This window comes from Oratosquilla oratoria, chromosome 33 (assembly GCF_046742065.1).
Source record: "Oratosquilla oratoria isolate Oo_2021 chromosome 33, ASM4674206v1, whole genome shotgun sequence".
NCBI lineage: Eukaryota > Metazoa > Arthropoda > Malacostraca > Stomatopoda > Squillidae > Oratosquilla > Oratosquilla oratoria.
Window position 1 is genome coordinate 36,675,381 of NC_134809.1, and position 18,181 is coordinate 36,693,561.

General features: G+C 36.7%; 1 protein-coding gene across 1 annotated transcript in view; it reads right to left on the reverse strand.

Annotated features, from left to right (window-relative positions):
• The window catches only part of LOC143017832 (protein arginine N-methyltransferase 3-like), a 46,480-nt gene extending 31,228 nt beyond the window's left edge, over window positions 1–15,252 (reverse strand). The window contains exons 1-2 of the mRNA XM_076172767.1: window positions 15,154–15,252; window positions 2,957–3,144 (exon numbers count right to left, since the gene is read on the reverse strand). Coding sequence (XP_076028882.1) covers window positions 2,957–3,144; window positions 15,154–15,162 — 197 coding nt within the window. The 5' untranslated portion in view covers window positions 15,163–15,252. The remainder of the gene's footprint in view (window positions 1–2,956; window positions 3,145–15,153) is intronic.
• Window positions 15,253–18,181: the final 2,929 nt, after the last annotated feature.

The window sequence follows — 18,181 nt, forward strand, 5'->3', positions numbered from 1 at the left end:
AGAGCAGAGACCCCTACTGGGACAATACCGGAGCGTGACACAAACATCATAACACCATTGGGTGTTTTAAGGTATGAAGATGAAACTTTTTCTGGATTTAATAAATACAACAGAAGACTGAGCAGAATCACAGACATAGAAAAGATGAGATCTTGGAAGATTTCATGGAATCAAGAGATTATGGATCAAAAGAAAGAAATCATGCGCTTAAAGAATGAGTACATCAAAATCAACAAAGTGAAGGACTTAAAGAAAGAAAATGTGGGAACAAATAACGAGGTAAGTAAATTGAAAAATAAATTAAAGTAAAAAGTGAAAACGAAAGGATAAAAAACAAAAATACCACCAAAAGTGAGACTAAAAAAAGAGGTGAATGAACAAATTAAGGTGGTGACTGAGAAGGTTGGAGAAATTATTGGAGTGGAAGACTTACAGGAAATCAGAAAAGAATTGAAAAAGGATCAAGAAAGCCAAAAGATAGCTTTCAAAGAAATTATCCAACAACAAATGCAGAATACCAAAGACACATTATTCAAGTAATCAAAGAGAAAGAAAATTTGGTTAGATACAGTGGACAAAAAAAAGTGCATAGTGGTATATACATACATACATACATATACCAAGGCTTTTTTCCCCCTTACAAGGGAGGTAGCCAAAAAGGAAAAGGCATAAAATCATTTCCACCCATTCCATCCCTGAATACACTCCACACCCCTCCACCCTCCCTCTTATCTTAGCACCTCCTGGTATATGGTATAAAGAAAAAACATGACCTAGTTAGGTACTTCAAAGAAAAAGAAGAGAAGGAAATGGCAAAAAAATATTCTGAAAGCAGTACATGATGAAGAGCAAGAAATAGAAAAGGAAATAGAAGTGCATAAAATGAGACAATATTCAATTAAGGTTACAAATGGTAGCAGAAGTATTAGCAATAGCAGGAAAGTTTATGGAAAGTATATGGATACAAAAAAAATGAATGATGAGGAAAAAGAGAAGACATTAAGAGGTGATCCTAAGAAAAAAATGAGAAAAAAATGGAGACTGAAAAGAAAAAGTTCTATTGAAGAGTATCAGACATGAGGCTGAGAAAATGGTATATTAAAAAAAAAAAAAAAAAAAGTAATAGAGAATCAAATTGAGAAGGAAAAAAATTAAAGGTAACTTATACTTATATAGACAATTTGATCTCAAGATTAAATGAACTAAATGATTACCTGTCAGAAGAAAAACCAGATATAATGGGAATTGTGGAGACAAAATGAAGTGAATATCAAATCCAATCTTGAGGGTTCATTGTTATTTATATATCTGGTGTTTTCCTTGACCCATTGCGTCAATGTGAAATCAATGGTCATTTCCAGTAATATCTTTCCCCAGTGATCTTCTTCCTTTTTCACAGTCATCTCTTCCCAACATATTTCTTACGAGTTAAAATCACCCATAATTACCAGATTTCCTTCTTTCTTTAGTATTTCATTTAGTGGATTTCTTGTGTCTTTCAGCATTTTAGAGTGTTCACTTTCATTCCATGCGCAAGTTTTGGATGGTACATTAATCACTGCATATATTCTATTTTTCGTATCACTATCCTCAACTCTTATCATAATCAATTCTACACTGTTCTCTCCTTCTGTAATTTTTGTCACATTTAGGCCTTTCTTGGTTAATAACATCACTCCACCCTGCTTTGTTTCTCTATTCCTGTACCAACAGTTATAAACTCCTTGTCCTACACTATTTGGTGGTAATGATCCTTTCAATTTTGTCTCCACAATCCCCATTATATCTGGTTTTTCTTGTTCTAGATAGTCATTCAATTCATCTAATCCTGATATCAATCCATCTATACTGGTATATGATATCTTTAATTTTGTTCCTTTTCTTCATTTTCTTCTTTCTCCTGCATTTCCTTTTCTCTTATGTACCATTTCCTCAGTCTCAAGTCCATTACTCTAAAAAAAAACTCCTTCCTTTCTTTTTCTTTTTTTTTTCTTTTCTTTTTTTTTCCTTAGCTTCCTCCTTGAGTGTTTTTTTCTTTTCTTTTTCCTCATCACTCAATTCCTTTTTTATCCCTAGATTTTTGTAGTTTTTACTTTTAGCTAGTTTGTGTGAATGATATTTTGATGCAGCCCAAAGGGATTTCTCCCTGTCTTCTCTTTTCTGCATGAGGGGATGGAGAGGGGAGGTCGCCAATTAAATGAAGTGGCCTTGCTGTGGATGCACTGCATCTTGCTGCATTACTTCTGACCCAGGGCAGTGGGCAAGATGCAGGGATGACCTGTCATCCAGGAGAAGCCAAGAAAAGAGGGAGGAAGGGGTGGTAATGGTAGTGGAGCATGTGAGGATGAAATGGGTAAGAATGGATTTTGCCTTTGACTTTGGCTACCTCCCTTGTATGGGGGAAAAAGCCCTTGGTATATGTATGTATGTATGTATGTATGTATGTATGTATGTATGTATGTATGTATGCATGTATGTATGCATGTATGTATGTATGTATGTATGTATTTTACCTAGTTGTATTTACCTAGTTGTAATATACGGGAGGGGAGCTATGCTCGTGGTGACCCGTCTTTGTATCTCTCCGCATCAAGTTTTATCTTAAAATCTTGTATAGTGTTAGCACATACTGTTTTGTTGTCTATATATGTGTGTATATATGTATGTGTGTATGTATGTATGTATGTATGTATGTATCATTGATATACATGTAAAGCAGTTTTGGTTCATCTTTGCATTTATGTTCAATACCCCTTTTCAAAATTATTTCCCTCCTCTATACAGATTCTTCGGAAGTAATTTCTAGCTCTTTTGTATACTTCCTTTGTTCTACTGTTTCTTTCCTTCCTCCATATTTCACTAGCCTTTCCTTGGCATTGATTCCAAGTACTGAAACAAGTTAATAGTAATATAGAACCAACATTTCAAAGAAAAAATAAACAATATAACAACATACTTCACAATGTCCATTGCATGATAAACCACTTCAGACATGTCCACTCCTGTCACAGAAGCAGCTCCTGCTTTTGCAGCAAACATGCACAGAATGGACGTTCCACAGCCCAAATCAAGTACGTTCTTCCCAGCTAAAGCTTCAGAATTCTTCATTAGGGCATCACGATAAGATTCAGTTCTTACTTTATCCTGTAGGCAAAGTAGAATTTATAAAACAATTGTGTGAATCCCACAAAGAAATTAATATGTTATTATACCACTACTATTAAAACTAAATAATTTACAATATTCTACATTTAAACATATGACTTAAACCCTAGCATGCAAATTTTTTTTGTTGTTCTTGTCATTCCCTAGCCTGTCTAAGCAGTCCCATCTCCCACAGCTGGAATAGAGTTTTCCAAAAAATTCTTTATTGAGAGTATATTGTATTGTTGGTGTGTATGATTGTGTACAATGCAGTCTTCAATAATGTGTTGTAGGGTGAAGTGTTGCATCCAGATAGTTATTTGTGATGTGGCCATCCATCCAGCCTCTTCTAGCAGCTTGGAAGGGTTGGACTGGGTCACACCACAGTCTGGCCAGGTGCACTCTGTCCTTTCAGAGGAGAGAGGATTCAGAGGATAAGGGGATCTGGCAGGCAGCAATGTATTGTCTTTCAGTTTGTTGATGGAGGCTGGTGTCTGGTGGTTGTAGAGGAAGAATGTATTTGTGTGACATAGGCACTACGGTGTTGTTTTGATGTTTCTTGGCATGTGTGGGTGTTTTGCTATGTAGTGTAGTGGGTGTGTGTTTGTGGAGACTGCAGCAAGTGTTTGCATGCCTCTCATGTCAAGGAGATCCTTCACTTTGAAGACTTTTGTTTCATGACATAAATAGTCTGTAGGTGTTGTGTTTGTGCAGCCTGTAAATGTCTTTAGGGCTTTGTAGTCTGAAGGGTGTTGTGGTGTGCCGTAGTGAGATTAGGGGTCCATGTGGGGCTCGCATATTTCATTGCCAAGTATATACTTTGTATATTGTCATATTCGTTTCTTTTTTGTCCAAATGTTGTTCCTACATTTGATTTAAGCACATAAAGTCCAGGTGTGTATTTAGTCTTTATGTTTGTGATGTTTACAAAGGAGAGGTTAGGTATGGTACCTGACTACAATCCAATTTTCAGTGAGAATGAAGTATCATTATATCAGCATTAGGTAGAAATAGTCAAACAGATTGAAAACTTAAACAAAATCCCCGGGTCCAGATGAAATTTTTCCAAGTGCTTAAAGAGTATAACATTGAAATCTGTGACCAGTTAACAGAAATATTTAACAAGTCAGCAGGCAAACACTGTTTCTGTTCTCAAATGGGAGATAAATCATCTACATGCAACTACATGCCTACCAATTTGACAATAGTAATAGGTAAAATGCTTGAATCAATAATAGCTAATATAATCAGAGATTACATCAAGAGACATAATTTGTTTTGTGACTCACAGTATGTGTTCTCCATGGGTAGGTCATGTGTAACTAATCTTCTATCTTTTTACACTAATGTCTTCAAGGCGTCAGATAACAATGATAGTTACAATGTTATTTACCTTGACTAAAGCAATAAGCGTTCGGCAAGGTGCCCCACCAGATATTACTAGATAAAGTCAAAGCCCATGGCATAAGAGGAAAGGTGTTTAAATAGATTATAGCTTGGATCAGTGACATAAAACAGCAGGTTGTCATAAATTGTGTAAAATCCAAATGGCGGAGTGTTTTCTAGTGGAGTTCCCCAGAGCTCAGTTTTGGTACACTTATTGTTCATTATGTATGACTTAGACAATGGGATTGATGTTAATAACTTTGCAGATGACACTAAAATAGGATGCTTAATTAAGTCAGAAGATGCCAAGATTCTACAGGAAGATCTTAACAAATTGTTCACATAGTCAGTGGAATGGACTTCAATATCTCAAAATATAGCATGTTAAACTTAGGACTACACAACCCCAAAAGCAGATACTGTATAGCTTAGGTAACACATTTTAAGAGAAAACTGAGTGCAAGAGAGACTAGTGAGTCCTGACCTTAAATCCAAGAAACAGTGCATTAGCACCAGAAATAAACTAACAGAACACTCAGTTTCATTGTTAGGATGGTTATGAATAGAAGTATAGAGGTATATTCAAACTCTATCTGGTCTTAGACCCATCCTTGACTATGCTGTACAGTTTGGTCTCTGTCCTACAGAATGGACATCAATTCACTAGAATCAATACAGAGGAGAATGAACAAAATGATATATGGGCTCAGAAATTCATCCTATGAGGAGAGGCTTAGGTACCTAAAGTTACACTATCTGGAAAGATGCAGAATGCAGGGTGATCTAATTAAGATGTTCAAGTGGATCAAAGGCTTTAACAAGGGTGATGCAAACAAGGTCCTCATATTAAAACAACAACAGGGTAGGACTCACAGTAATGGATTCAAATTTGACAAATTTAGATCTTGGAAGAAAATAGGCAAGATCTGGTTTACTAATAGGGTAATCAACAAATGGAATATACTTAATAACCATGTAGTGAGCATCAAAACTATTGATTGTTTTAAGAGAAGGTTATACAACTTTATGGATGGGGATGACAGGAGGTAATAGACATGGAACTGCCTAATGTAGGCCTTATGATCTCTTGCAGTCTCCTTCATTCTTATCTTATGTGTTTTTTTGAATGACAAGGATGTTACACCAAGAATCTTGGGTGTATGTGTGGTATGAGAGTGTTGTTGATATAGAGGTGGTGTGTACTTGTGTTTCTCCTGTTCCAATTGGTGAGAAGTGCAGCTGTAGATTTGGTTATGGCTACTTTGATTCTATTTATAGCGAACTACGTATTGAGTGTATTGAGGTATGGTTGAAGTATTTCTGCAGCTTTGTGTGCATTACAGTGTGTGCATGTAATTATGCCTGCATAAGACAAGATTTATATTTCTGAGGTGTCAGGTGTGGGTATATCGTGCATGTATAGATTAAAGAGTGTGGGGGTATAGAACTGTGCCCTGTGGTACACCATTCTTAACGTTTCTGGTGGGCAATGGTTGGCCATTATATGACACATAGGCGTTTCTACCTGCCAGATAAATAACCAGCTATCTTTTGGTATTATTTTGCATGTTTATTTGATATATTTTGCCTGTAAGATTGTCACAGGGGATGACATCGAAAGCTTTACTAATGTCTAGTGTTATGGGAAGTGTTCTGTATGGGGGTTTATCTGAACAAACCTTTCCAATAGTGATGTCATTTGGTGATCACTGATATAAACAAACTTTGTTAAACTGTATGTTCCTAAGGTTCTTTTTAATTTTAAAGGCTATTTTGGCAATAAATATGATAACTTACAATTTATTAGCATGATACCATGATAATATAGTAGTTTGGTGTTCACCAATGCCAGACATGCATAGTGATAGACCAAACTTGTTCCATTCACCTCTTCCTTTATACTGGGGACTCAGCACTCCACATAGCAGGTCAACACTGCCACCTGGTGTCTTTTCATTGAACTACACAAATCCAATATGGCTGCCCTCAGCCAAATGACAACAGTGAACACTCTAACAATGCTCGGTCTTTTTCTCTTTCTTTTTTTCAAAGCCAAGGAATCCTACTGACCAGAGAGAACTGCTTGTAAATGCTGGGCCAAGGCCCCCCTCTTTCTAAGTAAGGTAGTCAGTAGGTTGCTTGGATGTTCTGACCCAAGAAATAGAGTTAATCTCACCACGCGACAATATATCCTTCAGTAGTGTCCACAAGAAGTCGATGATCCTCCACACCATGAGAAGAATTCAAGGCCTCCACCAAACTCTTGTTGTCAACTAAGCAGTGTACAGCTAAGTTCTGGCATTTGACAATGTTTTTGACAATCCATCCAATATAGGAAGCAGCCTCAACGCACTCAACGAGCACCAAGGTCTCAGCAGACAATGTGGATTTTACCACTCAGCACAATTTCCTTGATTGCCAATAAATCAGGCATCTTCCTTCTCCATTCTTGAGAAAAATCACAAATCCTCCCTGGGAGCCACCATCAGATAGGTTCCCAAAGGAGCCATCTGAGAAGCACTCAGTTATACAGTCCTCCACAGCTGACAGCTTCCTAAACAGCTAGCAAAAATGGTCACCCACAACTTGGTTGATAATCTTATTGAGTCTCAGAGCATCAGCCATTGTGACATTTTTACAATGTCCGCTCAGTTCACACACATCAAAGGCAATGTCAGGTCTCGTTTGTGTAGTTATCCAGCTCAGTTGACCAATCAGAGCACTGAATTCCTTCTCATTGTCCAACACCTCACTGGACTAGCTGCTGACCTGCAACATCCCAAACTCAGTGGTGTGAGCAGACTGGCTTAACTATACTGGCCAACCATTATATCTTCAGCTGTAGTGCCCACTTCCAAACCTATGTACACTTGATGGTAGATGATGCCGTGCTCTCAATACAGAACTATCCTTGAAGAACATCAATAATCTTCTGGAAAACCCCAGTGTCCATCCAGAGAAAATCATCCACATATACACAAATGATACCATGAAGTTCACCACCAAAATACCAAGAAAACAGGGATGGGTCAAATGGACACATCTCAGCTAACAGAGACAGTAGCTGACTCTTGACATGCAAGTACCACACTCACTGCAACACACAGACCATACACAGTCTTTTATAGTCTCAAAAGCTGACCATAATATTCTGGAGGAGGATGCAAGTAAACATCCTTGCTCTATGTAGTTGCCCTGAAGGTAAGCTGACTTCAAATCCAGGCTGTGACGCCTCCCAACCAAACACAGAAGCCATTGCCAGAACCAATCGGATAGATTTCTTTAAAACAAACTGGGGAGTCTTTCCTAAAGCCGGATGTGTCCTCCTCAAAACCCCTTGCCTTAATTATAGGGCTTCTATCTTTCACCTCTTCTGTGACAGCCCACCACACAGATATAAAATCCTGTCACATTATCTGAGCCAGAAACTGACTCTAGAGCAAGCAAGGAGCTACGGGTGACAGATGGCACTGCAGGATTAAAACCAAATACTAATTGGTTTGGACTAAATCTGGAATTATTCACCAATGCATTATGGGCTGACACTGCCCAAGCCTAGGCTACATCGATATCACACTTCATATCCTCAAACACTCTTGGCACTTTGTCACCAATTACAGCATTCAATCATTCGCACGTGCCATTGCTCCATGGACTTTCTGAAGCAGTGGTTAATTTTAACACAAAACAGATCGCCAGGTTCTCTAATATCACTATTATTAAATTCAAGTCCATTACCAGAGAGAAGTTTCCTCGGAGCACCAAACAATGAAATCCAATTTCTGAAGACCCTGCCAATCGCTTTCTTAGCAGACTTGTTGGCAATGGCTGATGCCACACAATATCTTGTAGTATGATCTACTATGATAAGAAACTGATGTTGCTATGCCTGTTTCAAACCCATTGCAATTACTTCATTAAATTTCTCTGCCATTTGCACACTGACGACTGGTCTAGGTTTTAGATGTTTATACTTTATACACACTTCACAATTTTCAGTAACATTTCTAATCTGTTTCTCCATGTCCCTCTCCAATATTTCAGCATTTTGCTGCATTCTTATTAATCTCTCCACACCCAGATGGCCAAATTAACGATGAAGTTTAAAAGCAATTTTACTGCTATCCAATGAAGCCAGTAACACATTCTGGATCTCTGGTTCTAGTCACAAGAACAGTGGTAACATGTAGTGACCTGATGATACTATCTTCAACTTCACCCATTTATTCATAATATTCACTGAATCCTTATCAAAATCAAGAACCAATTTTCCTTTATTCATTGACTGCTTACTAATCAGAAGTGGAAGACTGCACTCAACAACATTGGTTGACAGCTCCGATCTCATCCCTCCAATCCAACTTGTAAGTACTAAATGCTTAATGGGTGTATAGGTTACACCATCACTAAACGTAAATGTACAGCTAGATTTCTCTTCTCTCACCATGGCCAACTCTTCATCTTACAAGTTCAAATAATTATCCAACCACTGTTGACCACTAACTGTAGTTGAACAACCGGTATCTAATTTACCACAATTTCGAGACTCGACCAAACACATAATCTTAGTCTGTTTGACATTTTCATCACTAGCACATCCAACAAATACTGGTGATTGTATCATGTGTTCCTCACTATTACCACCAGTACCTTGTTCATCAATACCCCTAAATGACACCTCATTATTCCTGTACGAATGAGAATAATATTGATCCCAATGGTAACACAAATTACATATCACATACAACCACTCCTCGTTTAATGACCTACTCGGTTAACGACAACCCGGAGTAACGACAGGCTTTATGACAGACCAATATTTGTTTAACATAAATCTCCCTGAAGTTACGACATCTTGTACGATAAGTTGGCTGAGGCAAATTTGTATGTTATAAATGAACTTGTACGGTGGATATTAGCTGTGAGGTAAAGTGTTTTGAAGCTTAGGTCTACATTACCATCCTGCAAGCTGCAAAAACTAACTGGGGTACAGTATATACCGGTGTTGGTAAATTTTTAATTTCGACCATGGGCGCAATATAGCAATAGAAAATTAATTATTAATTTTGTAAATTATAATGTATCAACGTAATATGCAATTTTGTGAGCGGAAATAAAAAACAAAAAAGGTGCTAAAACAGATTTCATAAGTAATGAAGTTGTGTCAGATGAATGGTACGCCATGTTTGTTATGATAGATGCCGACGTCGAAGAAATGAAAGGATGATAAATTCGTCTAACCTAAACTGAACTAACCTAACCTATGTTTAATAAATCATTACCTGCAAATTAAATGTCATCTGGCTCGTCCTCGTTGTCGTCGTCGTGAGAGACGTTGGTGGGCTTTTCAACCACTCTCTCAGCTTGCGGGGTATACAAAGTTCTTGCAGCTTGAAGGAATGCATGTATCTCCGCTCCATAACATTCCTTCAAGAAAATATACCTGGCGAGGTACTGTCTGAAGTACCAAGGCCGTCAATTGACAGACGACAAGATGGTGTCCCGATCCTATGCTACAGACTTCCTTCATTAGCATATTTGCTTGTAGCAAGGTATTTTTTGTGTTCATTTCCGCCCACAAAATTACATATTACGTTGATACATTTTAATTTACAAAATAATTAATTTTCTATTGATATATTGAGCCTATGGTCGAAACTAAAAAAATACCCCGGTATTTAATATGGAATGTCAGCATACGCGGAGTTGGTCATACACGGTAATTTCAGGAATGTAACCACCGCTTTATTTGAGGGCTTTCTGTACTATCAAAACAGTAAATAAAGCTTTAATGCACTGTATAAAAGAGGGAAAATACACAAAAATAAAGATACATCTATTGCTGGACATTGTACATACAGTACATGTACGTAAATGTATACACTTTTGCTTAACAACCAATTCGGTTAACGACAGTGACGCTGGTCCCAATTGTCGTCGTTAAACGAGGAGTGGTTGTATCACACATCGTGAAACTTGGCCATCACAATCCAGAGGATCGAGTCTTCAATTAGTCCCTTGGTCATTCAATTCAACTTGTGTTGACATTACGGCTCCTCTTCCCCTTTGAAATCTGTATCTCTGTGATGATCTATGTGGTTGCTGTCCCTAGGTGGCATAATAGACCTCTTTTTTATTGTCATAAAAGACAGGCTCAGCTGAGGGACAGTCTGCATCTATATCCACATCTGACTCCTGAGTTGAGTGCACACTCAATTGCTGACCAAGGGCACCTTCTAAAGTAGGTTTCATATTGATGTAGTTGATCTCGGAGATCGCTGACATCACAATTCGAGTCTCACGATCAGCCAAATAGCAAGAAACATAAAAGCCATCACAGAGTCTGGCAGTTATTCCTTCCTAAGAAATTTAAAGTATCTATGCTCTTTACACCATTTTCACTCTTCAGAACTGTTAATTCAATTTCAGAGGACACCGTCCTAGCTCAGCCTGCTAAAGATAAGTATATGGCTAGTGCCTGCTTATCTTTAGTTAAATCAGTTAATTTACACTATATGCTCATATCCTTTATCCAATTTTCATATTAAGATTCATTATCAAACTTAGGAGGGCACTTAGAAGAGACCATAACTATGCTCTGCTGACCAGTGTTAGACCAAACTTGCTCCAGTCACCTCTTCCTTTATACTGGGGTCCCAGCACTCCACATAGTAGCTCAACAACACTGTCACCTGGTGTCTGTTCACTGAACTACACAAATCCAACATGGCTGCCTTCAGCCAAATGATAATGAACACTCCAACACAGTATTAAATGATTGCAATGATATCAAAATAGCAATAATTGCACTGCACATACACACACATATGCTCAGGCACCCCACCAACATGCATTAGCCTATAACCTTGGTTAAACTACATTCATGGAATATTTGAGTATGTCACTGCTCTACTGTATGATACAGAATCTCCAGTTTTCTAAATGTTAAAACCATCAAACTAATGACCTCTGTACTAGTGCAGCGTCACTTTGATTACGGTTGTTGTTCGTGGTACACAAGTCTATCTCAACTTCTCAAACACAAACTACAAACCTACCAAAACAAGCTTATCGGAGTAGTGCTCAAATCAGATCCTAGAACATATCTTAATGTATCCCGTTTCAGTCGTCTTAACTGGTTTATAGTGGAAGACAGAGTGAACTTTTTAACTACTTGTCACATGCACAAAAATGTACATGTATTACCTCATTTTACGTCTGTTTTGGGCAAAAGTTCTTTCAAGTTCACAGCTTTACTTTTATGGAACAAGCCTGATGTATTAATGCAAACCATATAAAATCATATGTCATTCAAAGTGTCCTGTAGGAAATTACTTTTAGATGCTTATTTGTCTAGCAGCCAAGGGAACTATATTCATCTATCTATATACTAAGAGCTCTTTCCCCCTTATATTCATAAGTGAGGTAGCTAAGTCAGAGGTACGTACCTATTCCCACCCATTTCAATCCCCTCCACCACTCTTATCTCAGCTCCTCATGGATGACGGGTCATCCCTGCATCCACTGATTACTAAATGTGTTTTAATATCTTTTTTTCTTTTTTGTCAACTTTTGTCCTTCAATTTAGTCAATATTTGTGTCTTACTTGCATTTTTGTATACTTTTGTTATCTTGTATCTTGAGGGACCTTAATGGAAACAAGCCCCTTATGGAGCTTTATGAGTTATCCTTAGTATATTACTATATTTTTAATTTGTGACTCAGTCTATATTTGTTGACTAATTCTTTTATATTGGTATTGGCTTGAACTGCTTGTAAAATAATTCTATATTGAAATACCTTTAATCAAATACCTTATTACAGTCGCAAGTAAGCTATACAAGTAGTGCTTTATTTGCTGTTCTCTCCAGTGCTGGGGTATGTGGTATCTCTGGTGTGGTATGGTTGGTTGGTGAAGCAGTTGGGTGAAGCTGCTCAGCCTTCCAGCAGGTATATGAGTGAAGGCTTACCTGGCTAAATCTACCTATACCTACTTGCTGAGGCACACCTTTATGCTTTACAGCATTGGGCCTTGGAGGCTGGTGATCACAATCCACAGCAAAAAAGAGAGGATGTGTGTTCAAGAAGCAACCCAATGTCATAAAAGATTTGCCTGGTCTGAAGTGGTGACCATAGGTTCAGGGCGTGGGGGTACAATTAGTCATTAAAGAGTCAGATACTGATATTACATGAGTTTCATCTAGCACTGGGCTTCATTCACAGTGTGTTAGGTTTCTAATTGTACAGAGTAACAGAAACTGCTGTGTGCCAATGCATACAAAATTGGGCTGATACTACTATGTTAAGGAACATGGGTTTGTTTCTTACCACAAGTTTCCAAGTGATGAAGAATTATGACGACAGTGGATGACATGGAGGGTGAGCACAGTGATGTCTGGGGAGGTAATCTAATGGTTGTGTTTGGGAGAAGGATTATCTAGTAGTGTGGTTGCTGGAGGTTTTGAATGCTTAGGTCCTGGTAGTTGTTCTGGAATTTTGTGTCCTCTAACATCTCCAGCAGCAATATTGTTTGGTTTGTATTCATGTAACCTTTTTTTTATTGTTTTGGTTATATACTTCTGGCTTAAGTTGATTGTGGGGGATGGGGTAGGGGGACTGGGGGTGAGGTATTATGTGTGAGAAAAATTTGATGCAGCCCAAGGGGATTTCTCCCGTCTTCTCCTTTTTTGCATGAGGGAATGGAGAAGGGGGGTCGTCGATTTAATGAAGTGTCCTTGCTGTGGATGTGCTGTGTCTTGCGACACTGCTTCTGACCCAGGGCAGTGGACAAGGTGCAGGATGACCTGTCATCCAAGAGGTGCTAAGGTAAGAGGGAGGGTGGAGGAGTATGGAGTGTATTTGGGGATGGAATGGGTGGGAATGATTTTATGCCTTTTCCTTTTTGGCTACCTCCCTTGTAAGGGGAAAAAAGCCTTGGTATATGTATGTATGTATGTATGTAAGATTCAATGATTAGTACTTCCCATTTTGGTAGTTCAACTTATTCAATACTCTACATAATCTATTGTAAACAATTTTGAAAACTGACAGCTAATTTTTCCAGATCCAAAGCATCAAAATTTAGTTAACATTTCCTACATGAAGGCTTCAAGCTCTGGGAGGGAGAAAGTGTCTTTGCATTTGATATCCCTTTCAATGAGAGCCCACAAGTTCTTCATGGGGTTCATGTCAGGAGAGTTGTTTGGCCCATCTTCAATAAAGTCCACACAACTGCTTTTTAGCCTCTGTATAATAATTTTGGCAGTATGTTAAGGAACACCTCTCAAAGCAGCTAGGTAAATGATTACACAGTGGTTCAAAATAATTCCTTTGGTTCATCATTTCATTTTTGGGTAATTTTACAAGGTTACCAACACCATACAAGAAACAGCCCGAGACCATTAGCAAGTTTGGGTGTTTCACTGTGCTCTCAAGGAACCTGGGTCAAATTGGTCACTGCTAAAATGTCAATACACTCCCATCATGCCTCCCACTCACTACAAATACTGCCCCACTATTCCAAAGCACCGCACTATTTCTGCAGATCCCAGGCACTTTTTTTTTTTTTTTTTTTTTTTTTTCCAAAATCAACTTTCTTTGCTGCCTATGAGTTACAAGAAGTGACTTCCTCAAAGGTGTACAACTGTGGTAGCCAATATCCTGATGTATTTGTAGCAAAGTCTGAGGTTCCTATCGTTATCTTCCCATGCTGAAAGCTTTGGACCTGTATAAACTTCTCTTGATAATTTCTGTAGTCCTAAATAAAGTTTTACATGGCCTACCAGAGTGAGCTCTGTAAATAGGTATACAAACCTCTTCAAAATCACAAAAATGCTCACTCACCTTTGCATTGAATTAGTCTTCACTATCTACATGCCAAAACACTTCTTCCCCCCTATAAAGGGGGTAGCCAGCCAAGGCACACCCTCCATCACCCCTAAACCATCCCACACTCATTTGTTTCATCTTAGCTCTTTATGTATAATGGGGCATCCCATACCCCCTGCCCAGCCTGGGTCAAAAGCAATGTAGCAAGACACAATTTTCACAAATGTCATTTTTTGTTTTACCTGCCTTGTATACAGACATAATCATCACAGTATCACAGGTTTCCTCCCATTTTATACCATAAATATACAAAACAAAAGTAAATTTTGAGAAAAATGTATACCAAAACTGAGCATAATTTTAACAGAACTACTCATTAAATAGCAGCACATACTGTGGGTGTATACATACAATAGCTCTCACAACAACAAGACTTATACCTTAATTTTTGTCACAAAAATTTAGGTAAGTGATTACATTTGCAGCTAATCTTTGGATGCATATTGTAGACTATAATAATAACTTGTTCCAGGGCATGGTATACAGGAGATAAACTAGTGGTGCTGTTGAGAAAGATATAATGTGTAATTTTTGCATGGTTTCAGTAGGAAAGAGTGAAAGGGATGAGAGTAATGGGATTAAAAGTAATCAAGCTGTTTCTCTGCTATGACTAACCACCATACTTTGCATATAACAACTAATCAATTGGTAAAAAGAAATGTAATGAATGAACAAAGGCTCTGAAATATAAAAAGTTCTTAACAACATAAAGCTGGAAATCATATTGTTACTTACAGACAACATCTCATGGTGAATGGCAAAATGTGCATATGAATTGAAATAGCCTTCGTCTTCCTCCACTCTAATGTCACTTACTGTTCTGATTTCACCTGAATGTTTTACTCTGGAAAGATGAAGATATTCATAAAGCACAAAACCATGAGACAAGTAAGAACTGCAAACATATTCTAAACAAAAACTGAATCTAAACAAACTACAGTTACCCCAGACTACATAATAATTCACAGACTAGGTCTGCTGAAGTAGATCTATAGTAATCTAATTTTCACTGCACTTCAGTTTTACTAAGGCTAATACAAGACAATCATACTGAACAAAGTAAACCTTCATTGGGTTAAAGAATGTGCTGATAATATATATATATATATATATATATATATATATATATATTTTGTATATATATATATACAATATACAAAGAATGAGTGAAGAAAGACTAGTAAAAGAGGTATGGAAGGCAGATGTGGAGGGAGTGAACATGAGGGGACGTCCTAGGATGAGGTGGATGGATGGGGTGAAGGGGGCTTTGGGGAAGAGGGGAATGTCTGTTGAGGAAGGAAGGGAGAGGACGGAAGACAGAGGTGAGTGGAGAATGGTTGTATATGGATGATGTTGTGACTGCATGAGGAGGAATAGGGTGGGGTAGTATGTGTGAGTAAATTTTGACGCAGCCCGAAGGGATTTCTCCCCGTCCTCTCCTTATATGCAAAGGGGGACGGAGAGGGGGGGTCGCCGATTAAATGACGTGGCCTTGCTGTGGATGTACTGTGTCTTGCGACACTGCTTCTGACCCAGGGCGGTGGGCAGGGTTCAGGGATGACCCGTCATCCAGGAGGTGCTCAGATGAGAGGAAGGGTGGGAGGGGTGTGGAGTGTATTTAGGGATGAAATGGGTGGGAGTGTTTTTATGCCTTTCCTTTTGTGGCTACCTCCCTTGGAAGGGGGAAAAAGCCTTGGTATATGTATGTATGTATATATATATATATATATACACATATATAAATATATATATATACACATATATATATACATACATATATATATAGTATATATATTTATATATATATATATATATATATATATAATATATATATATATATATATATATATTTATATATATATATGAATATAATTTGCAGAAAAATAAAACACTGGTAAATAAGAAACATAGTCCAAACGTTTTCGTCTATGTAAGACATCATCAAGGGAATACAGTAAAAGAGATACAGACAGTATATATACAGAAATATTTTAGGGAACACGGAAAGATATGTCACACAAGCCTGAGAAAATTACCAACAGTCCTCAGGTCACAGATGGACCAAATGTCCGGGCAGGAAAACATGTAACAATTTTGTTTGAAATTAAATTATCCAGCCTGTACATACCCAAGCTTAGATTGATATTTTGGTCAAAAGTTTGTTTTATATAGCTAGATTCAATTATTCCTTTCAGTAAAGGAATTACAAGAGGTTATCATATTAGAATTTTTCCAGTCAATTATATGAATCTTGGTCCCTCACATGAACGCGAAAACGAAACAAAATAAAACGACCAAAAGCACCAAAAACCAAAAAAGAGAAGACAAAAAAAAATCAAGTTAAAAAAAAAAAACGTAAAAGACGAAAAAAAAAGAAAAAAAGAAGAAAACAAAAAAAAAGACGAAAAACAAACGAAAAAAAACGAAAAAAAACGAAGGAAAAAAAAGAAGAAAAAAAACGACATCAAAACAAATAAACGACGGGACAGCAAAAAATAAGTACGAAAAGAAAAATAGCAAGCGCGAAAAAGTAAACCAAATAACAAAAAAAAAAAAAACAAAAAAAAAAAAAAAAAAAAAAAAAAAAAAATAAAAATCTGACAAGGCAAAGAAAAAAAAAAAAAAAAAAAAAAAACAAGGGATATAAAAAAAAACAAAAAAAACGGCGCAAAAACAAGACAAGACACAAAAAGAAAAAGAAAAACGAAAAAGATGAAACACGAAAAATAGACAAAAAAAAACGGCACAAAGTGAATAAAACGGGCCAAAAAAACAACAAAAAGACCCTACAATGGAAAAACGAATATTCGACGATGAAAAAACCCAATAGAAAAGGGAAAAACAAAAATCTAACGGAAAACGATATAAAACAAAAAACGAAACACAAAAAAAAAAAAAAACAAAAAAAAAAACAAACAAATACAAAAAAACAAAAAAACGAATAATCAAAACGAAAAAAAGAAAAAAAAGAAAACAAAGCAGATAACCGAAACAAAAAAAAACAAAAAAAAAGAAAAAAGCCGGAAACAAAAAGCAAAAGAAAAGAAAAAAAAACAACCGAAATAAAAAAAAAAAATAAAAAAAATAACAAAATAAAAAAAAAAGGAAAATAAAGAAACAAAAGATACAAAAATATAAAAAAGTGAAAAACACACGAAAAAAGAAAAAAAAAAAAAAAAAAACAAAAAAAAAAAAAAACACGACACAAAAAAAAGAAAAAAAAAAGAAAGGAACAAATGAAAGCGGAACGGCAAGAAAAACTAAAAACAAAAAAACAAACAAACAAGAAAACGGTACAAAAAACAGCGGAGAAAAAAGGAAAGGGACCAAAAAAAAAACGGCGATAAAAAAAAAAACATAAAAAACAGGAAATCGAAACAAAAAAAAAAAGAAAGGAATAATAAAAATAAAAAAAAGCGGAAAACGCAAAAACAACAAAAGAAAAAACAAAAAGGAGGAAACAAAAAAAAAAAAAAAAAAAAAACAAAAAAAAAAAGGAGAAAAACAAAAACAAAAAAAGGGGACAACCAAAACAAACAAAAAAAAAAGAAAAAACAAGTAAGGAAAAAAAAAAAAAAAACAGCAAACACGTAAATAGAAAAAATGAAAGGTAAAAAAAACAAAAAAAAAAAAAAAAACACGAAAAACAACAAAATAAAGATCAAACGAAAGGAAAAAAAAAAAATAAAAAAAAAACAACAAAAAAGATAGACCACACCGGGACTACAACACACACAACACACCAAATCGCCAACACACTCCC